General features: G+C 36.6%; 1 protein-coding gene across 2 annotated transcripts in view; it reads right to left on the bottom strand.

Annotated features, from left to right (window-relative positions):
- Positions 1-24,386, bottom strand: part of ctnnd2b (catenin (cadherin-associated protein), delta 2b) — a 74,543-nt gene that overhangs the window by 27,170 nt on the left and 22,987 nt on the right. For both annotated transcript variants that reach the window (XM_084120919.1, XM_084120920.1), the window contains exons 4-10: positions 16,054-16,088; positions 14,793-14,909; positions 10,756-10,922; positions 9,669-10,209; positions 9,343-9,486; positions 7,655-7,904; positions 4,832-4,888 (exon numbers count right to left, since the gene is read on the bottom strand). In XM_084120919.1, coding sequence (XP_083977045.1) covers positions 4,832-4,888; positions 7,655-7,904; positions 9,343-9,486; positions 9,669-10,209; positions 10,756-10,922; positions 14,793-14,909; positions 16,054-16,088 — 1,311 coding nt within the window. The remainder of the gene's footprint in view (positions 1-4,831; positions 4,889-7,654; positions 7,905-9,342; positions 9,487-9,668; positions 10,210-10,755; positions 10,923-14,792; positions 14,910-16,053; positions 16,089-24,386) is intronic.

Genomic DNA, 24,386 nt, shown 5'->3' with positions numbered 1-24,386 from the left:
TATTTACACATTTTACACAACTACATAAAATACACCAGAATACACCACTTTTTTTAAAAATTCATCTTCTCACTAGTCTGCTTTTATAGCCTTGTCATGTTTACTCACACTCCTGCAAATTATTCTAAATCAGACTTTCCAACTTGAAGATTTTATATAGAGATTGAAATAATTGTCAGAAGCATAGTAATGGTGACATTAAAGCCACGCCAGCTGTGGTGCATTTCTCTCATAGCTTCACTTAAGCTTTTTACTTCTGGCAATTGTATTTAGGCTTCAAAATTCCTAAAAGTTGTGTTCATTTGAGAAGATTACCTTACAAAACATGTAAGAAGCCACAGAGCTTATTTTCTGCAATAACACAAAAATCCAATGGAAAAATCCTATTGGGAAGCAAGATGATGCTGGGTTGGCTTACACAATTACATCTATTAAACTCTATTGAGATCAACTTAGTCTTCTGTAGGAGGCTCTATTGTGTGGTGCACAGAGTTGCTGCCTATGGAGAGTGTTCGAATTTGTGAGGTTCTATGACTTTTAGGATGCTGCCTATATTTGCAGTGAGAAATGGGTCTTGTTGTCCATGGATTTATAAAAGGTTTGCTAGGCATGCAGCCTGAAAACCCTTCAGCAGAGCTTGATGTAACATTTGAGCACTCACTGGATTGAGACAAACTCTCCTGTTTGTGACAGGTCTTTGTTTGAGCTTTTGTTCTGGTTCAGTCAGGTGAGCCTATCTTTCATCCCCATAGCTGAAACATTAACACCACAAAACCCAGCTTCATGCTGCAGCGTAAAAGCTGAAATAACCCACGGGGCCAGAGGAAGAAGAGGATAAGCCCCTTGTGGACCACTGAATGTTTTGTGGCATAAAAAACAGCCAAATAAAAGCATCATAAATTATGCATTCAAGATGCTTGACTGAGCATGATTATTAGAAATAGAGCGAATGGATTGATATTTTGAAAGGGATGCAGCAGAGGTAAATCTAATATAGTCTTTATGTGAGATGTACACGGATCCTCTTCAAAAAAGTAAATGTCAGTTTATCGGTAACAGTCAACAGTATGTTTTTTGTTATATGTCGATATTGAAATTCTGGCCTATACAATAAGACAATAATTATTTTCATATTATGGGCAATAACCAATAAATGGCTAATATAATAAATGTATAGTACTACTATGTAGTATAAAACAACTAAAATAAATAGTTTGAATGTTGTATCGTAACATTATAATGTACAGTATTATAGAATAATACATAATATTAAAGAAATAAAGAATGAAACTAAAAAAATTCAACAAATGATAGAGAAATCATAGAGACATTTTGCATTGTTATATGATTTAACTACAATTGTTTAATTATCATCACGGTATATTTTCATCTAATCTCCATTATGCTTTTCTTTATGAGTAAAAATGTTTTTGTCAGTGATTTCATTAGCAAGGTAAAAGGGGCTCTATTCAGAAACCTCTATTGCTCACGCTTGTGCACACGTAAACGTACAGGAGACCGAACGTGATTCAATGCCTGGATATACTCATGGGAAAGTTCTTTATCGTTCTTTGCTTAGAAGTAAAATGAAGTTGGAAATACCTTTGCAGCGATATACTGTTAACAAACATCCAGACGCTGCTGAGAGCGACGTTTAAATATGTAAATATGTTCTGCAAGCTTTCCTCTCAGTCTCAATAACAAAAATGACAGAGGTGAGAAAACAGCAGTTAAACTGTTATGCTAGTATGATTATAAAGTAGGCCTATGTTTGAGACTATAGACTATCTAGATCTGGCTATTAATCCCTTTTCTTTGCATGACACATTCACATTACAGTACAGAATAGCTCTTTTGGCATTATCCTGAACATTGTGTAAGCTTTCCTTTCCTGTGTCATTGAACGGAACCCTCTATAGTCTCTCTACAGGCTTTCATAGACAACCTAAGAAATCAGGCAAGGCCTAGTTTAATTACAAGTTGTTTGCAATAAAAATGTGATTAATACATGAAAATTCTTGCAAATAGCCCCTTTAACAATGAACTCAATTAGTCCGTTCTCTATCATGTCTTGCTCATAGACAGAAGTGGCATTACTAAGTGCCACATGTTCAAAGTGTGTGCAGCCCAACACAACTGCCACACTGCAGGCCTGTTTGTATGTCATACAACTAGCTTCTGGCATTACAGGCAGATGAATAAAGAACTTACACATGCTGAGCAGAGTAAATAAGACCAGTCACCAGCCCATGTAATCACTGCAGCTCTAGCTTGTGGCTTAGCCGCTGAAGCGTGCGCACTGTTAAAACAAACACTCTAATGAGCATAGAGCTCCTCTGTCCTTTCGGCTTGCTCCCTGGCTTTCCTATTCAAACACGAGCAAAGCGCTGAATAAGCTTCACGCACATGAAACATGCACTTCATGCACTTCCATTCTGGTGCGTGCTTTTGTCTGAAAGAAAACGAGCGCTGTAACAACAACATGTGACAGCTCGGTTAAAGACGGTGCGCATACAAAATAGATTCAACAAGAATTGCGGGGTCATGGATAAAGGCAATGTTGAAATACCTCTTTTCTATCCCAACTTAAAGGGATAGTCCAGCCAAAAATGAAAAATTCTGTCATAATTTACTCAACTTATGTTGTTTCAAACCTGTGACTTTCTTTCTTCTGTGGAACATTCCATTTTGAGGAATTTTATAACTGTTTTGGTTGATACAATGAAAGTCAACTGGGTCCAAAACAACATTGTTTTTAGTCATTTATATTATGGACAAAAAAAATAAAAAAATAAACGGGTTTGAAGGAGATGATCGAGAGTAAATGTTGACAGAATCTTTACGATTCCCATCACTGACTGCCACAACACAGCAATACCGGTTTGACCGTGAGGTTGGAGCGGTATTATCTGCTTGTCCAACCAACGGAAGATAGGGGGAATGTTTGGGAAAAAATATTTGTAATTGTTTAGCAACTCTGTTTATGGATGTTAGTTGCATATAAGTTACGTAATATTTTTATTATAAATGATTTATCCTTGGACATCATTATTTCCCCCAGTAGGCCCTTTGATTAACATTATTCTTTGGTCATACACAACACTCCTGAGATAAATTTAGGGGGCTGAACAATGTTTGTATAAATATATAATTTTCTTTTGATTTTTTTAGGGCAGGTTATGGGTTAGGTAATATTGTTCCAGAACCAGATTTACTTCAGTAAATCATGTTGTGTGGGGCAACTAACCAGCAGTCAGTTTGAGATTACAGATGGCTAATTCTGACAGCTCTCACCCTACAGTAGAACAAACCCATAATATACTGTTTTGACAGCCGCAAGAGGAACTGGGGGGCTCAGAGCTGCTAACGGTCACATAAATATGATTTGTGCAGCCAGGAGAGGTAAGCTCTATTAAGGTGTGAACATGCGACCTGCAGTTGACCCCTTATTTAGGAAATAGTGTTCAGCAGTGTTGTGGATTCAGCACACACATGCTTGAATGGTCCTGAGAGGCGGCTTGAACTGTCTGCAATGAGAGAGGTCAGGAAATGTCTCTGTCACATTCAGTGACCACTTCATCTCCTGCCACCCACTCAGAGCACAGATCAGAGAATCAACACTGCACTTCTCAGCATTAGACTATATTAATGCTTCCACATGCCTGAACGAGGCAAATGCCTCAGACATTTTTAAACAAACAGTCACATAAATTTGATTTCCACAAAATGGTCAAATAAATCTTATATTACTAGTATTATACTGGAATCAAAAGATTCCAGTGATGGCAACCCTGAATTTTCAGCAGCCGTTATTCCAGTCTTCAGTGTCACATGATCCTTCAGAATATGCTGATTTTGTGCTCAAGAAACATTTATTGTTATTATCAATGTTGAAAACAGTTGTGCTGCTTAATATTTTTGTGGAAATCGTGATACTTTTTCGAAGTTCAAAAGAAAAGTATTTATTTGAAATATTATTAGGTAATAATATAGTAAAAGCAGAAACCTCTGCTAACCAGTTGCATCGGTTGTGGACTGACTGAATGAATTCCATTTCATAACATTCATAAGGTTTATAATGTGTCTTATCTTGTTTTGCTCATGTCAGTGCTGTCCAATGCCACTTTTACTGTAGTTTTACTGTACTAAAACTGTGGCTACTATAGTAAATGTTTGTAAGAGATGTTGCAAGTGTAGTCTCACTGAGTACACTTAAAAATTTCAACCTGAACTATATCCATATCCTTGTTAACAAGTTTGGTTGCCAATACAGTGATTCAATTATGCACAATGTGGTAGACAACAATACAATCATGGCTGTTGCTTGCATTGAAAAGAAGACAATGGTGTTAATAAAAGTAAAAAAGGATAATAAGCATGCTTGAACATAAAATGATAACAAAACAATGAATAACAACACAACAGGAGACACGCACACACGCACACACACAATGTGATGCTTTGCAGCAATGAACAAACTCTGGTTACCTATGAAGTCACCTATCACTCCTTCTGGAAAAGCCAACAGAGATCAGAACATATGTTCTTCATGTAACTATTTGATTTCTATCACTCCATTAATCTGATCAATCAAAAATGACTTTAGACTTGACCACAAATTAACCTTTCTGTGGATGAATAAAGGCCTAGCGCTCTTCTTGTAAACACAATGCGGAAATGTTGGAAGGAAATCCATAAAAACATATTCTGACATCTTCTGTAAAGCAAAGCTTGTCTCAACACAGTCATGCTGCCCAGGCATATGATGTTGAGTAGAGAGGAGAACAGTGCTTTTGTGGATGAGTAGAAATGTAAATAAATGTTGGATTACTTTGTCATTCTTTGCTCGGCTTGATTTTGATTCCAGACAAGGAATTCAGGGTCGTACCTATCAGGAGACAGGCAGAGAGAGAGACAGGGTAGGTGTCTAGCACAAAGGGATTTGACATTTTTAAAATAATATTTTTTACGTTTAGCTGTCTTCTTGCTGCTGCATGAACATATTACACATTTGACTGTCAACATGCACTATAAAGCTTATTTGTTGCTGGTTTTTATTAAAGAGGGGTCTCACATAATGGAAAATAACTCCCATCCATTTAATTCCAGTGTGAACCAGACAGTATAGACTGCAATAGCTTATTTTTGGGTGAGTTCAGGTTTCACATTTCCAGTCAGTGCAAATACTGATATTTGTTAATTCCTCTGCATTCTACTTTTAGAAGAAAAAAAAAATCCAATACATCTCTCAAGACAATCATCTAGATCAGGGGTTTTCAACCTTAAGTTATTACTTGAACACTACAACAATAAATAAATTGTCATTATCACAATGTGTCATTATTACTTTTCATTCTGCTTTCTAAAGACTGATTCAAATGTTTCCATTGAGGGGAAAAAACTGAACATTAATTTAAATTGAACTGAAAATGTTTTTGTAAGGTTTATATGTCCAATATTAATCTAACAGTGAGTAGAAAAAATGCTGCCAACTCAATACGAAGTAAATACTGTCCAAATAATTTGTTTTGGCTTTAGAACAATGACAATATAAAATCTATTTAATTTTGGAAACATGTTTCTTGTGTAATAGCACTAATATTCCTGTACAAATATTTCACACATTAAAAACTGTTATTTATATGAAAATGTATTGCAGCGATTATCATATTTATGGGTCCTTTGTGTCGTTAAAAAGTTTGAATGCCTCTGATCTAGATGTTCCTGTTTCTTCATAAGATGTACAATATGTTATAATGCAGTGTCTTGTGTATACACAATATTTTGAAACAAATATTTTTTTTAGTTAAACAAATGCTGTTTCACATATAATTTGCAATGATTTTGGTGATAAACTGCGGCCGGTATGGTTGCCAGACCCACCCTTTAATATACCAAACACTATTAGTGAACCAAAGATAACAGACGACATTGTTTGACATGTTCTGAAACAGTTTGAAATTGTCTGTGCATATCTGTGCATTTGTTTGCAGCCAGTAAATGCAATGCATCACACGTCATACCACCTCTACCATAACCACTAGCAGTGAGAAGACATGGGAGAAAAACAAAAGAATGAGGGGTCAACAGAAGGGATGGCAAAAATCAACTAAAACAAGGTCAAATCAGCAGAAAAAGCAAGCAAACAAAAAAAGAGAGAAGTCATACAGTACTTTAGTTCACAAGAGATGATCGTCAATGGCCTCTCAGCACATCAAATTAATGTCACAGGATAAAACCAAAAATATGCTTAATACCAATATAAAGATAGAGTGAAAAGGTGGAACTGACTACCTCTCTATAAAATCATGCGCTATCATTCTTGAAGGATGTTTACTTTTGTGACAAATGTGCAGTAGGTTTTTGTGATTTTGGATTTTGTTAGTATACAGTACACAGGCAATCTGAGGTACTACAGGAAGTGAGGTCATGTGAAGTCTGATTCATGCTGTAGAGGAGAGTGGAAAAAGATGCGTCACCCCGTTAATCATGCAAACTAAACATTTATTTATTTATTTTTACATGTGACCATATATTTGAAAAGAGCCAATCATATACAGCTGATGGTGATTGAAAGATGAAGATAAATAGTGAGGATTTTCATTTTAAAATATATTTAATATGGATTCATTTTAATTGTAAAAAACTATGAAATTTCTTTATTAAAAGATTCATTAGGTACACTACCGTTCAAAAGTTTGGGTCAGTCATTTTTTTTATTTTTTTTTATTTACTTTCATTCAGCAAGGATGCATTAAATTGATAAAAAGAGAAAAAGATATTCAAATGTTACAAAAGTAACATTTCTGTTTCAGAAATTTCTATTTTATTAAGAATCATCAAAGAATCCTCAAAAAATCATGGTTTACACAAAAGTATTCAGCAGCACAACTGTTTTCAACATTGATAATAAGAAAGAGTCACAAAGCACCATAATATAATAATTTTCGAAGTACTGGAATAATCTCTGTTGAAATGTAGCTAATTTAATTTTTGCTATCGCAGGAATACATTACATTTTAAAATAGAAAACAGTTATTTTAATCATAATAATATTTCACTATATTGTTTTTACCGTATTTATGATCAAATAAATGTAGCCTTGGTAAGCATAAGAGACTTCTTTCAAAAACATAAACAATTCCTACAAACCCTACACCTTTGAACGGTACCATATCTCTGGGACAAAGTCTGTCAGATGCTTTGTAATACTGATAGTGAACATACAATACATTATAAAATGTTGAAAATTATTTCACAAAATTCAAATATGTAGTGACAGTCCTGGCCGTTTTATGAAAATGCAAATGGTTCACATATTTACCCCTAACAGACTTTTTTTTTTTTTAAATTTATATAAAGTCATGTTACCATGGCTCTGTTACAGATGGTTTATTTTGTTGACATTAGACATTCTGAAATGTCATTAGCTGTATTAGTTCTCTTTTGTCCTTGCCCAAGCACAAATTAAACTTAACAGTGGCACAGCTTACACCACTCTCCCCAACAATGTCTTCATTGACAACTTGTGCATGTGAAGCTCTATCTGATTTGTAAATCACACAGCACGTCAATTCGGCTCTAATTCTCACTAACTGGGTCAGATCTCCGTGTGCTGTTCTTTCAAGATGTGTTAGACAAAGATAGGACTCACCTGGGGTCCTTCTGGATGCTGTCCACAGAGGGCGACCTGACCAGGGTAGCTTCCGGGGGCAAAGCAGGCCCCGATTTGCTGTAGGGTGAGTCTGTGGAGGGGCAGAATTGTAGTGTACGGTAGGGGTTGGCATAGTCGGCGGTGGAGGCACCAGGGCCAGTAGCGTAGCCGGAACGGGGGAATGTTCCCGTGGCGTTCTGGCTTCCAGTGCGCTGCAAGGGTATGGAGTCAACACCGGGAGAGGAAGGGGCTACAACAGGAGAGTAGGGACAGAGCAGAAAGTTCAGGACCTGGTCACAAAACTGGTTCATTGGATCTTTGGGTGCAGCAAAAGGTGGAAAAACGTTACATGTTGACCAGGTATTACAATCAAAAGAGAGAAGGAGGCGGAGGAGGACAGAAGGAGCAAAACAAAACAGAAAGGATGTTAAACCATTAAAATAACAAACTGGCCCATAATGATAGCTCTTCAGTCGGTGCTTCATTACTGTAGCTTGTCTGAGTGTCAATGCAAAACAGTTTTTTTCTCTCTGGCCTGCTTTTGTTCAGATTTGAATAGCTACCCAGAAACCACCACTGAGGGCTGTTCTTCCTGACGGCAGAGTTTTCCAGCTGACTGGAGGTCAGAGCCGTGCTGGAAACATTCCCGCTTTAAAGTCAACACGAACATTTACTATTCATCTATTCACAATTTTAATAAATAAAAAAGTAATCTTTTCTCTCTTTTTTTCATTTAATTAATTTATGTCAGCACCAAAGGCTATTATCATAGCAAAACCTGTGTAGTTCAAAACACAATGACAAGCAATAAACAAACTCTTACACCATACAAATTTGTATAAGATACATTTGATATCTGAAAATTTCACACACAAAAAAAATCATCAAATCATTAAAAAACATCTTGTAAATCTTTTACATGATGTCACCATTCCCTTTTATTTTTAATGTCCACTTTTCACAACCAATCAATTCTGAATTCATACCCTATCCCATTGATTGCAAAGGTTCAAGTTATAGTTCACCCAAAATTTAAAATGCTACCATTTACTCGCCCTCATGTCATGCTTAACCTGTATAACTTTCTTTCATCTGTGGAACATAAAAGCAGATATTTTGAAAAGCGTTGGGGTCAAAAACAAACATGGACCCCACTGACTATCTTTGTACACATTTTTTTTTCCAAAATAGTTTCCTTTATGTTCCACAGAAGAAAGAAAGTCATGCAGGTTTGAAACAACATGAGGGTGAGTAAATGAGTCAATTATTTTTGACTGAACTGCTCCTTTTCCTTGCATACCTGCTTGTTATGGTTGTACAAGTAGAAACCCATTTAGCCTGCAAAAGTGTATAATTGTAGGGACGTCTGTGCTTTTATAGTTTATAGTTTTAATGATATATTACATTCAGCTCAACAGATAAAACAAAATGTGAACGCAATTACATTTACTTTAAAACCTTTAAAGCAAAACTTGTTACTATCTGATACTGTTAAAGTGATGATGTATGGTTGCTCACAGCTATTAATTGGGCACTTGGGAAAAAACTTCTATTCTGAACAAAAATAAAGCTGAAACAAGCCTCTTATTTCATAAATGCACAGTCTGTAGAAGAGCCATTATGTTCTAGATGAAAAGATTTTGTTGTTGACTTTAAATTGTAAGAGAACCTGATGTCTGCCATCTTACCCTGGCCTTGATTGAAGTTTCTCAGGGGGGCTTTCTGATAGACTCTGTCCTCATAAATGGGGTCGATGTGGTGCTCAGGAGACTGCAGGGGTCTGAGCTCTGAGCCCAGGTGACTGTGCTGACTGCTGTACGAACCCCTAGAACCTAAATCATGGACAAAGGCAGATTCTCAAGCACAAAGATGCTATAAATGTACAATAGTGTCAAATTCTTATCCCCGTCTGATGATATCAAACACCCGCTAAGAGTGAAAATAGCCAGTGCTTATGTGTTTTTGGTAGTGCTACTACTAAACGGAAAGGCTGTATCCGACAAAGAGCACTGACCTGCTAGACTGCCAGGTCTCTGGAGTGTGGCGTTGGCGTACAGATCATGAGAGATTTTGTACTGATCGGTGGTGTGCATCATTCTCTTGGTGGGGGACAGAGTGGCGTAGCTTCCTACTGCAGCGCTGAGCTGGTGTAGCGGAGACGAGCTGGAGCCATTGCCCGGTCCGACCATGTGCAGCGGTGAAGAGGACGACCCACCTCCCACCGCCATGTTGATGGGAGAGCTGGTGCTGTAGGACTTGGCTAGCCGGCTCGGGGACTGCTTGGGCGACGACACCCGCGCCAGAGTGGCGTAGCTGGGCATGTCGGAGGCTGAGCCCAGCCTCTGCAGTTTGGAGGGGGAGCCCAAAGCCTGCATGGAAAAGGGAGAGCTCACTCGCTGGGCTGGTAGAGTGGAGCAGGAATAGTTTACAGGGGCTGTTGGCGGATCGTCAGGCATGTGGAATGCACTGCCATGACTCTGGGCAAAGGAGTCTCGAGAATGGGCCCGGGCGGCTGTCTCTCTGGCAGCCAGCTGGGCAACACGATTAGACGTCACCTGGAGGTAAGTGACATGTAAAGAGCTAGAATTTCACTCATCTAGGAGCTAAGAGCTAAGTGATGGTGACCGACATGACATTTTCAAAGGGAAAAAGGGGTGAATTCGCTAAATGCTTGAGCCACTTTTTAGCATGTGGTAATTCAGTAGAAAAACACCTCGCAGTCTAGTATAAATGCAAATGAGTATTTCAATTAAGTCACTGTCATTCTTTTGAATTCATCTGAATTCACTGCACTGTTAATCTTGTCATCTTTTAACAAAAAAATTAAAAATGCAGTGTTATTTTTATAAATAAAATGACTAAAATGGATGAATATGACATAATGAAATTTTGACTAAATTTAAAGGATGTTTTCATCAAAAGACAAAGGCCATGACTGAACAAAAGGTGTGAAAATGAAGGCAGCACATGCACATAAACGGCACTATTAGCAGACGTAATTCTTAGTGAATTCCCCCAGAGGGCCTTCTCATAAAAACAGGTGGCAAAGTTTAAGACAAAAGGGTCAAAATCAGAGTTTTTAAAAAGAGATGAATCCCCACCTGATTATAGCTATGTAAGGCTCCTCCCACCTGACCACTGCGCGGGGGCTGGGAGGCCGACAGGTCGCCAAGGGCCAGGGTCTGGTTGCTATGGTAACTGACTGGATAGGGAAAGGTGCCCTCTTGATTATTGAGCTGCAAAGCACTCTGAGAGAGGATGCCTGGTCCTGTGAAGGGGGAATTTGGGAGAAAGAGAAATACTATTAGTTTGACAATCACTTTTTTATATCCAACAGAGATGAAGAATTCCAGTTGGTCGTCTTTATTTGCATACTGAATTGTCTGTGGTTTTGTCATCTTTGCATATATTTAACCATGTTTAACTTCCTTTACAGTGACTGTTGATTCTTGTGTGCAGCCAACAGAAAACAAGATACATGATGATTGCCATGACAAAGTCTAATCGGCATGAATCAGCATTACATTTACATAGATTCAAAGCCTAAAATCTAAACTTGCATAAAACGTTATTTCTTTTGCAGCCTTGCAAGCTCAGGTATTTCCTTCAGGAGATGCAAATCTTGTTATCCTCTCTTCTCTGTCCATTTAATTCCCCTCACCTCATTTTACCTTCGTAAAATTGGTTAATTGCTTTACCATTTCATCTCATATTCTTTCATTGTCTTCCAGCCTCCATCCCCAGTACTTCTCTTCTGTTTTACTTTCTTTTATACTGCTCATTATTTCAAGCCTCACAGTGAGTAGATGGACAGAAAAGGCATGCATAATTAATCACTGCTCGAAGACACTCAATGAGCACACATTCAGGAAAATGGGGTCAGCATGAACAGAAATCGCAGTCCCTTCTCTTTACTCGGCCCTCCTGTGCTGACAGCCTGACACTGTACCAAATAGCAGTGATTCCCAGACCTGTTTAGCCTTACAATATGTCACCCACAGTCACATTAATAAGGCACAGGTACTCTTAAAAAGGTGTTCCTTTGAACTCATCATTCAGAATTATCATAATACATTTTTAAACTGGACACTATAAACATGATTCACTTTGAAACAAAGAAATCATACTGTTGGGGAAAAACCAACTGATGTTTGACTCACCAACTGAAGTAGTTTGAGAAGCTGTAGAAACTTGCTTTATAAATGTATTTATTGTATTTTGATTGGCTGAGATATTTAATAAGATGAAAGTGTAAGTGAAACAAGAAAAACTGTTGGAGAAATAATAATAGAGAAGCGTGTTATATTATATTCAAAGAAGGGGCTAAGCATATGAGTATTTCCACTTTGCTAAAAGTCTCATTCACAAGCAAATAAAAATGTTAATAAAATATTTGTAGTTGGAAGTTAAATGTAGCTTTTGACCATATTCACTTAAAATCCTATATAGTATAGTGTACATTCATATATTTATATTTTAAATTCATATACTGTATACACTACTGTTCAAAAGTGTGAGGTATTTATCTTTTTAAGAAATTAATACTTTTCTTTTCCATGGATCGATTAAACTGATCAAAATTGACAGTAAAGACTAATAATGTTAAAAAAAAAATCTTAATGACCCCAAACTTCTGAAAATAGTGCACATTATTAAAAACTTTTTTTGATTGAATAATCGATTAATAAATCAATCATCAAAATTATTGTTAGTTTCAGTCATATTTTAAAGCACAAAGCACAATCCAAATTCCTGTACCCTTGTGGTTTGTACCCGTTTGGCAATCACTGCCATATAGCAGCACATATCACCTGTGTGCACAGACATGAATTTAAATGCTGTTTAATCTCCGACAGCCTGCAAAGTCGATCATGATGGTGTGTGGGTTTTGTGTCGTGTTAACCGAAGCTTATTGCTACACTGTCAGGGCATGTTTCTCCTCTTCTGAGGATGTCTGACAGCACCAAAAGATGTTGCATCTTTTAAAGAGATGGCAAGTTGAAATGGCCTGACAGAAGCATTAATCTCTGTTTACGAAACATCTACATGCCACAACATGCTGTAAGATGAATCAAAATTATAAAACAGCTTATTTTAGTGATATTCACATGCTATATTTTCATCTGTGATGCTGTTTCAAACAAAAGCGGGCCACAAGTATGAAGATTAAAATAAAACCAATAAAGGCCTGTGGTCTATGAAAAGATTTCCCATAAATGGAGACACAAACACACCTAGACTATGTGACAGTGCGACTTCACAACCATTGAAGATGATAACTGGGTCACTTGAGATGGGTCATTTCAAATGACCCAGTAATATCAGAAACTGGCTGACTGCGGTTATTGAAAATGGCTGGAGTTTACTATAACCACTTTAGCCACTATCAGATTCAAAAGAGGCACATTTACAGTAAGAGCTGAAAGTTTCATAAATGCAGTCTCAACCCAAGCGTCTCAGACATCTTAAGATGCCATTTGCTGCCATACAGAGTGGTAGTGCGGTGGAAGATCTGTGTCCAGGTGGCTGGTCACTTATCTTTTTGGGTGTGGGGTTTTATCTGCACACTATATGACCTGCATTTTAGATCAGAGCTAATAAATATTTCAGCTGAATTCTATTTATAACTCACAGCTAGAGAGAGTGAAACCACTACAAGCAAGTAAATAAATACAAAATATACTGTCTTGTAAGATGGCTCATTAAAAACCATTAAGGGTCCATGTACACTGATTTATTGAGCAGTTTGCTCAATATTTCATGTTCTATGATACTTTGGTTGAAGTTTCCTGTAGTTTAGTTTGCTTACTTAAAGCTATGTCAAACATTACTTAAAGTTGTATTACACGGAAAGATCACAGACGGCCCAAGATTATTGTTGTTCAACATTCATTACTCGTTAAAACATCACACTCTTACTTGATCTGGACAAACTGAGCATCATTAGAAAGGTTTAAGACTCCAGCTGCGATATTTGACCACTGTTTATGATTAAACTGGTTTGCAGTGACATTAATTTCTTAATTGATGCCATGAGTGCAAAATAATTAATCTGTAACGTTCGTTATTTTGAATAGAAATCATCACTCATAAATAGGGCTGGGAAAAAAATCCAATAATGTCAAACATTTTGTTAAAAATTATAACACCCCGTTTGCAAAGCAAACAACTCTTCAAAAAAAAAAAAAAAAAAAATAGAATCGAATCGAATCGAATCGTAAATCGAGGTTTTTATTAAAAAAAATCACAGATATTTTTAGGGGAAAAAATTGCCCAGCTCTACTCATAAAGCATTAATTCATGTCTTCTCCGGTTTATTAAATATAAGTATAGTGCACTTTTTAACTTTTAGAAGTACACTAGCATACTGATTGATTCAAAGTACATGAACATGGATAAAAGCCTCTTATGCTTTGGTGAGTTTTAACCCCAAAGTTTTGAAAGGTAGTGTATTTCTACCTGATCTAACCCCTTCAGAAATTATTTTTGTATGTATAACATTATATATTGATGCTAAATCTGTAATTTTAAATAATATTTAATGTTAATGTAACCAATTAATTAAGATGTCACCACAATGACAAACCAAACGTTGGGCTAAAAATGTAATTAAAAAATGTAACCCAACGTCAGGGTTTGTCCATATTTGACACAACCCAGCATTTTTTAGAGTGTATGGACACCTTTTTTACAATATATCAACCTCCTTTAAACACTGAGAAACTGAGCCTTTGAAAAATATCATATTTAATCAGTTCAGATGAAGTCTGATATTCTCAGCAGGGTGAATATACTTGTTTCCTTGAAAACTCTGTTGAGAAATCACCCGTAATTCATGCATTAAGCTACTAGCATGCATAATACGGGAGATAGGGAGGTTAACTGATGAATTTCACAAAGCTGGAGAATATAGCAAGCTCATGTGAATACACTCTACAAAGCAACACCTGCAAGCTCATATTATGGGCTGTTACACATGCATTTCTGACTAAGAACCCTCAGAGAATGTAAATTATCAATCATTTCAGCTTAAGATCACAACTCTGCAGGATCAGAACATTTAGGAGCCATTAACATACTTCAGTCTCAGTAATTTCTTAATTGTGTTAAACTTCCAGCATTTGAAAGTGCTCCTTACTTTCGCCTGTAGTGAATTCCTGTGCATCCAGAATACCAGACTCTTGAAGAGATCGGATGCAGGAATCTACAAGTTCCAGACCTGTGGTGAGCTCCTCCTCTATATCCTTCTGTCCGTCTGTGAACAAAGACATAAGAGGTAACTTCATCTAGCAGGTGTTTGATAAAACTAATAGAATTACCTAAGGCAAAAAATAAAGCAGCTCCCTCCCTACAATAATGAGTGTTTCAATATTCTGGTAGTTACCCAGCAAGGACAAAATGTTTTACAATGCTGATTGCAGTTAGGTTAAGCTGAAATAAAATGCTTTAAAAAAAAAAGCATTTTACCTGTAATTTAAAAATGTGCATTATGCAAATGTGTAGTTTACATTCAAATCAACGTTTTATTTAGGTTCTGAAATCTGTACATCTGAATGAGACATTTAAAAAATGCAGTGAAAATATTTGTATTTACAGAATGAAGGTTTATGACCAAAAACCAACCATATGCTAGTTATTCAGATTACTTGATTCATATAGGGTAGCTTGTGAACATTTATATAAAAACTGGATTTAAAAAAATAATTTTAAAGAAATATGAAAAAAAAGACACGACTTGAGTCTTGTATTTGATCTCTGATCCGACAAAGTGTCTGTTGCCATTGGTCGGCGTCTGTCGGTTCGGTGTGAATTGGCCTTAAATTATACTGAATAAAATGATATCACAGCCTTTTCACAACAGTTTTATAATGTAGTTGTAATAGTCCTATTTTGAAGGCCAAAACTGGCATGAACTAAAACCATAGAAATTTACAGTACAAAACCAACCACTGAGGAATCTACTAAATCATTTTCTATTTGAACTAGCCTGCATGAAAATGAGATGCTTAATCTGGTTTTGTTTTGATTCTTCATCAAGAACCCAGTATTTTAAGAGTGTGGCGTGACCGCAAGCTCATGAATCATTTATGTGCTGCACTGCTCCTGCTCTTCAATCTCAGCCTCTCCTCTATGTTTTATGTTCTGGAAGGCAGAGGTTGTCATCTTGGGCTAACGTTTTGCTGTTGCACAATCAATACAGTCAAAAGTCAACATGTTTCACTCTGACATGCACGGTTTACCACGTGGGCAGCTAGATTATGACAACTGTCGAAACGCATTTCAGAAGGTCCTCTTAATACAACATTCACCTTCTTGTAAGGTTTCAAATCATTGATTTCAAAAACGATGGGCTGAAGAGCAAGAAAATTCTCATTTTAGCAAGAAAACAGTTCAGTTACCTTGGTTGTTCCAGCGAAACTTCTCATCTGCAGAACTGTAGGATTAAGGATAGAATAGATTTAGATGCATCGTCAACACAAACACTGAAGTGATGATAATATTTTTTATGGTAAAGCAGACACAAGAGCATCAGTAAGGTCAGGCATGATGGGGCCTAGTTTGCATTTTATCCCAACTGTGTTCAATGGTTCAGACTCAGTGAACAATTCCTTCATGGACCTTGCTTTCTGCACAGGATCATGTCACACTGGAAGGGCCCAATTTTACAGTAAATGTTTGTCTAAGGAGATTGTACGGCTGTATGCGTGATTTTATGCACCTGTTATTAAGGGATATAAGTGAAATAGACATCTGCCATAACTTTGGAATCAGTAACAGAAAATGTAATAATATTTCGCAATATTACTGTTTTTACTGTATTTTTATTACATTAATGCAGCCTTGGTGAGAGTAAGAAACTTAATAAAAAAATATTACCGACCCCAAAATACTTTTGGCTATGTGGTTTTACTAAATAAATACTTTGGCTTCCATAAACTACTTGTATAGCTGTTTTCCCATCAAGTACATAAATCTATTTGCACACTTTCTGAATCACATAACTCGATCAATGAAGTATCATCTCAGTTGTAGAACACACAAACAGAAGCTATGATGATTATGGATTGGGTGGAAATAAAGGCTTGAGGATGAACGTCGAGTCACATACCCCTAATCAATGTCCGGGTTTGTCACCACACGGTATATAGTGGTCTGCTTTACCCTTACGCTATCAGTAGGCTAAACGCTCACCCATTGTCCTTGGATCCTTACAGCAGCTGCTAAATCACTCTATTGATTTTCTTCCGGCGAGTGTGTAAGGATTCATTTTGTGAGGCAGTCTGTGTTTGTGCGGGGGGTGACTGATCGCAGAAGAAAACAAAACGCCATGTTAATAGGGCCATGGCGTTGTTCTCCTAAAACTCATTCATCACCGTTTCTTCCGCGAACAATGCTATAGACAGAGACAGGCTCCCTGAGAGTGAGTAACAGAAATGAGCCTCAAGGCATTTTTTGCCAAACCCCCGTTTTAATGAGTGTGTTGACCTGCTTTCAAACAAGCATTAACTGTTTTCATCCTAATAGCTCCCTATAAAAGACAATTACTGGCTAAATATGTCAGGTAATTACAGTACAAGCAAAATGAAATAAATAAGTCCTCTAAGGTAGATGAACACTGATTCAGTTGTGAGATATGATTATGAGTGCCTACAGCACAAAATAAATAAATAAATAAAAAACAACTAATTGTTCCCATTGGCTGGAAATTGTCGTTCAATTTCCAGTATGCTATAAGACTGACAATGGTGATATCACTCTCGAAGACATCTGGCTAGATAACATCACATTGATGGCACAGAATGAGTCTGTCTTCATGGGGATCATTAAAGCCTTTTGGGATGAAGATATTTTTCTCTCCCAAGATAATTACCTTGAGAATAATGACATGACAGATGAGGCAATCACAGCTGTGGGTCATTGTGTGGTCAGTAGTTAATCACTGTTCTTTATGTGCTCCATTTCCATATTGACTCAACATATTAGCTGAAACACTTGGAGCAATGTGATTTTCGACCATTACAATTAGCACTCTGATTTAGTGTTCTTTGCCTCCATTCTGGCTAATTGTCTACTGTCACCATTATGTTCAGTTTGTTTAGTAATCATGGACTTTTAGTTTGCATTCACTAAGTTTCTGTCTCCCTTTGTTCCTGCCACTCCTTGGTTGTCATGGTTTCTGACATTATGAGTTTGTTTGTATCAGCTGTGTGTCATTGAGTGCCTTGTTTGAGTTCCTATTTAAGTCATACCTTTTCTTCATTCAGTGTCCGGTACCGTTTGCGTTTAGTGTGTTTTGCTCAGCCTGATGCCAGTTATTTGGATTATTATTAAACTTTGTGTTGGATCTCTATTGTTCTTCTTTGTCTGTTCTACAATTATTCATAAGATATAAATATCTTATTGGTTTGTAAACAACAAACAAAGCGACGTGAACTGCAAACTAATGCTAAATTGATGAATAATGTCACTTGACAGTGTGTGTGTGTGTGTGTGTGTGTGTATGTGTGTGTGTGTGTGTGTGTGTGTGTGTATTATAATATCAAATTAGGTAAATCATTAACTGCATTAAATACAACATTTAACAGCATTAAATCCAATTTGTTTTCAAATACATTTGTTTTAAAAACATTTATGTTTATTTTAGGGCTGTCAAAAAAAACTATTTCTGCGATTAATATTTTCTTTATTATGTGTTAAAATATTTAACGCAATGAATGCAGCATCCATTCATACATAGAACTTGGTAAAAAGATGGCATTAAAATATACTGTACCATGTTTATATTGTTTCTACATTAATTTGGAGATTCAGTGAGAAATTGTGTATTACAATATAAAATATATAACAAATTTGAATGTTAGGTGCGATTAATTACAGAAAAATATGTGATTATTAATTAGTGATTTTATTTATTCAATTGACAGCACTAAATATATATATACACACACACACACACACTTTAGATTAGGGAACACATGCTCACTACTAGGAGTTTTTCCTCAATAAACTCCAAATTACTGCTTATTGATAGTTATAAGGTCGTTGTTGTAGTGGCTATGTTTAGGTATTGGGTAGGGTAAAGGGATGTAGAATATGGTTATGCAGAATAAGGCATCAATATGTCCTTTATAAGTATATAATTATGTGCTTTATATGTATATAAGTACTCATAAACAAACAATATGCTAGTATTATGCATGCTAATAAACAACTAGATAATAGTGAATAGTGTTCCCTAATCTAAACTGTTACAGTATACAGTATATATATGGTAAAAGCAAAAGATGAAAACTTTATTTATTTTTATCATTTGTGCTGTGGAACAAAACCTAGCTGCCCTATACTGCAGTAATACAAAATGTTTGTGTGTGCGTGTGTGTTTACAGTGTGTGTGTTTGTTACAGCCTGTTTGCTTTGGTTTGTCATGATAGGAGAAAGAAAGTTGAGATTGTGTTGTGAAAGAGTGAAAGTGTGCTATGAAAAGCTGGAACAAAGCTGAGAGCAGCTTTTGTTCACTGCTAACGTATGTGAAAAGAGTGAAAGAGGGAGGGAGAGAAAAAGGCCGTCCCTAAACCGCTGGGGGTCAATGAGTGCCTCCCAAATGACAGACAGAAAGATAGATGCAAGCCATCAAGAAAGAGAGCTATTTTAAGCTAAATATATATAATATATAGAGAAGAAGGAATTTAAATGTAAAGTAAACACAGCTTAAAAAGAAGAATATCACCCCAAATAGTCTTGAAATTTAAAAGTAAGATTACACGCATGAAACAAACTGGTGAGTTTGATCGAGGGGGTGGGGCTAACTACTTTCCCATGTCTTCAGTGTGGTGCACAGGCCATGCTGTCAGACAAAGCATGTGAAAGGGCTTCACGTGATTGTATTAATGAGTGCGGAGCAGAGGCACTCATCTGTAAGAGCTAGGCCACCCATTATTAAACTCTACATGAGTCTGACTAAAATAGTGCTTGTTAGTTCTGGTACTGTATGTGAGATATATAACATGGAGAGTGATTTATCATGAAACATTTCAGCTTGAGATTGAAAAGATTGAATCTATTTAATCCATTTAGTCATTAGGGCTCCAAGATTAGTCCACCTAAAAAGAAAATAAATCTTTAAATTGTAAATTCAGACTTTCTTTCTTCCATAGAACACAAACTGTGAATTTAAGACTATCCTGCTCACTCCTTTCTTTATAATGAACGATAATGTGAGCTGTCAGTGTTGAGCTTCAAAATGACTATAAAAGTATCATAAAGTACCATTTTCCAAGTCTTCTAAAGCCATATGATATCTTTCTGTGAGGAACAGGCTGAAATTCATGTCATTTTGCCAAAAGAAGCACTCCTACAGTCCTTAAAAAGTCAGTTTAGCAAAAACATGAGAAAAACAGAAACAATGCTGTGTGGACTTTTGGACTCGTCATGGAATGATATACGCTACAAATCAAGAGAGATGTAACACAGTCCTTAGATAGGAATACATTTCAATCCCAGTGCGAGAGAGCATCCCGTAATGAGAGAGCCCCTCTTGAAGTGCTGAATCATGGCCGTCTTTCTCACAGCAGAGTTGTTTTAGAGGATATGAAAGCAATGGATGGTGTTGCACAGATGCTGTACAGCTGCTTTGTGATGGTGAACACTCTTTTACAGTGTATTACTATGAATGACATGAAAGTAAAATACTTTCACTACAAATCACAGTAACATAAACACGAGTCCCCAGACACCTCTGCTGCCCTGGCTGCCACAAAATGGCTCTCGTCTGGAAACTGACTCATGAAAATTTAGCAGTAGTTTTAATATAGTAACACTCACTGTGGTAACTTGTTTACAAAAATGTAGTACTTATGTACATGGAATACCATTGTAATTAAAAGAAAACATTAATATTGTGAAATATTACTAGAATTCATCATCTTTTTTCATATATTTTTTAAATGTAATTTATTGATTGCAAAGTTGAATTTTCAGCATCATTACTCCAGTCTTCAGTGTCAAATTATCCTTTGGAAATCATTCTAATATACTCATTTGGTGCTCAAATAACATTACTTATTATTATAAATGTTGAAAACAGTTAATATTTTTGTGGAAAAAATACACTTTTTTTCAGAATGCTTTCATTAATTGAAAGTTCAAAAGAACAATCATTGTATTTTGTGTTATTAGTACTAAGCAATCCAGTATTATGCAGTCCATGGTTTTGAATAAGTTACTACAAACACCACAGTTACACTATGGGTACTATTCAGTAACAAGGATAAATTCAGGTAAAGTCACTGCATTTCTACTTTAAATGTTTCAAAAGGAGTTTCCAGACTGATTTGGACTTTAAAAAAATAGATCCCAGTGTCACAACACTGGGATCCCACAACAGCAGTTAGCCTGAACAATTACAAGATCAATCACACATTTCCTATTGTAATTGTGCTTTCTAAAAGGACGGAATGTTATTTCGACTGCATCTGAGGACATGGTGGCTCATTAGCCTGACAGTGTGAATGATGTCACATGTAGGGAGCTCAGTGGTTGAGATCTGCGCTATGCTAGGCCGGTTTATTTAAAGGGGCTATGAACTGCATTGTTGTATAGTTTTATAATGTTTCCTGGGGTGCACTTATAATGTTGGTATGATTTTTATATAAAAAATGGTCATAATTTAGAAATAAAAGGCATTTTTCCTACCTTGATTTCAGCCCTCTGATTTGAACGCTCTGTTTTAAGGGGCGTGTCTGCTGTGAGACTTCAGTGTAAACGCCCACTGCTGTGATTGGCTAACATCTTTGCATATGAAATGGCTAGTACTACATGTGGAACTCTCTCGAAAACGTTCACATTTTTACTATTACAGCAGTCAAGGTTAACTAATCTTGAAAAGTGTTGATTATTGCATTATATTTAGATCTATAGCACTATATTTAGATCATGGCATGAAAGGTTGCATTGATCTTGTCTCGAAATGTTTCTCTAACTCGATTTCTGCACACTAACGAATGCTTTCATCATAACTAACAGTGCAAACACAATGTAAATAAGAGATTTGTTGATTATACCGAGAGTTTTGGCGAGACTCCAGAACTCAGTCAAAATTGCGACTGATTTACCAAAGAATCCACCGTGAAATGTACAGAATTCAAATAAATAATGTTCAACTGAGACATTCACATTGTTGAAAATAAATAACCCCATTCCTAGCATTAGGATTCTTTGGAAGGTAATGTTATTTTTAGTCCAGTGATCCTGTATCGCTCTTCTCTCCTCGTCATCTCACTAAAACGCCAGTGGTCGGGGCCAAAGTTGCGATGATGAAGTAGGAGTTTATCGTCTTCTTCAGTGTTCTTTCACCTACCTATGATGTCATAAATAGGTACATTCTACAACGAGTCGTTCTCTGGGCTTGGTTACAATAAAAGCTGTTTTTGGTCTAACAAGGAAGTTTTCAGTTCTGAAACTTACAGGATATTCTTATAGTATGATGACCTCTTGTGATATGTCAAAAGCTCAAGGAAAAATGTATTTCTCAGTTCATGACCCATTTAAGCTAGGCAGCAGTGTGCCGCTTTGTCACAAGGCAGATCGAATATGTGAGAGACATAGTGGTATCTAGCTGTCTAGTGGTGACACTTCCACTGGCATGGACAGCCATGTAATGTTGTCAAAATACATTTTCCACTCCTTCCTCGGAGTAAAAATATACTAGAAAACATATTAAGACCTAAAACATTAGCATTAGATAATAAAACAAGAACTGATGAAAATACTATGATAAATGCCACAGTACTACTATTTACATGTCTTTTTAGAAATGTTAATAAGTTAGCTATATCTGAATCAAAATCTGTTATACAATATCTCTTCCAAAGAGTTATTTTATACAACTAATGAGAATGATTGTTTTTATTAAATGTCATTCAGCATAATCTGGTTATTGAAAGCTACATGCAGTATAATAATAGCTGGGTCACCCCAGTAATTGAGATGCAGACAGTATCCTTGTCTCTCAGTCACCAGACTGGGTTTAAGTCTACATGGTTAGGCTAAAGTCAAACAGTCCGTGCTTAAAACTGAACTTGGGCAGCAGAAGAAGCTTTCATCACCTCTTAAGCCAGACATATTGCCTGCTAAATCAATACGCTCTGTATTCCCTGTACTGTATGGGGAGACACTTAGCGTGAGTCAGCCAGTGCACTAGACACCCTTAATATGCTTAATATCCTGTAAGAATGGAGAGGGATTGTCTGAGCACAGACACCCTGGGTGCACAGGCAGATGGGAAGGTTTCTTACTGCCAGTGTCCTCAACCCTGTCCCTTCGAGAAGGGTTCAACAGGATGAATTTCAATGGGTGATTGTTGAAAAATATTTTGAAGAATATTTGGTAACACTTTGCAATAAGGTTTCATTTGTTAACATTATTGAACTACATTAATTAACATTAACAGTGAACAATACTTCTAAAGCATTTATTAATCTTAGTAAATGTTCATTTCAACCTTTACTAATACATTATTAACATCAAAAGTTCTAGGCTATCTGTTAATATTAGTTGGTGCACTGTGAACTAGCATAAACATTTTTGTTAACTAACATTAACAAAGGTTAAGAAATGTTGTAAGAATATATTGTTCAATGTTAGTTATTGCATTAACTAATGTTAACAAATGAGAGCTTCTTGTAAAGTTTTACAGAATGTTACAGAACTGCTTTCGTCCATATGATAAAAGTCAGTGGGGTCCAAAACAACATTGGACCCCACTGACTTGTGTTGTATGGACCAAAAACAAAAAACAAAAAAAAACACTAGCACTGTGTCTGAATATGCCTACTTCCATACTATATCCTATGCCAAAAAAAGGGTGTAGTGTGCATAAAGTGCACTCTTCTACGCAGCATGCCTGGATTTAAAGAACAACAATAACTAACGATATACTCATGACTTAACTTACACATGCACCGCTATTTCAGCTCACTTAAAAGCCTAGTTATAGTAGATTACTGGTGGTAGCAGATTTTTGCGCCCAATTACTGTAGACACACACACACACTCACACACACACAAAACTGTTTAGTGAATTCAGCCCGCCATCTTTCTTTCCGTCAATTTATCCTCTGCAATAGAGGGTGAAGAGAAATTTAATGCATTTCAGTACAGTCTCAATGGAAAAGCCTTTCAATGTTTTCTTTTCTTTTCATGTGCAATTTCAAGCAAAGTGGGTATCTAATACTAGACGTACATTCATGCATTTTCTTTTTATATTTAGGCAGATGCTTTTATTCAAAGCAGATTACATTGTACAATCAAGGTACACGCTTTACCCATTCCCATAATGTTGCTAGCATCAACTCTACCAATTGAGCTGTAGGAACAGACAAAAAGATTGTTGCTACATATAGCAAATGCTGAAATAATGTACATACTTTACGAATTGAATACTAACAATACTATTTTGCCATTGCCAACTGTATGGCCAGAAGCTCTCGCTTGCCGTTTTACTATAGTGAGATTAGAGATGTCAAACACATTGTCTCCTCAATACAACTTATTTACACCACATGCCAACAGAGCATTATCTCTCCTCGAGGCACACATTGTAGACACGTACACAGTGCCAGCGCAGTCCAAGCTCATAAGAGACTGGTGGACTAATCTGGCAGGAAAACAGTCAAACAGCTTTGGCTTAATACTTCCTCGCTGTGCTCGACAGACAGCGTTTAGCAAGACAACT

The sequence above is a fragment of the Abramis brama genome (assembly GCF_963993115.1).
Source record: "Abramis brama genome assembly, chromosome: 7".
NCBI classification, from domain to species: Eukaryota; Metazoa; Chordata; class Actinopteri; order Cypriniformes; family Leuciscidae; genus Abramis; species Abramis brama.
The sequence above is the reverse complement of the archived record's forward strand: the minus strand, read 5'-3'. Positions and strand labels throughout refer to the sequence as shown.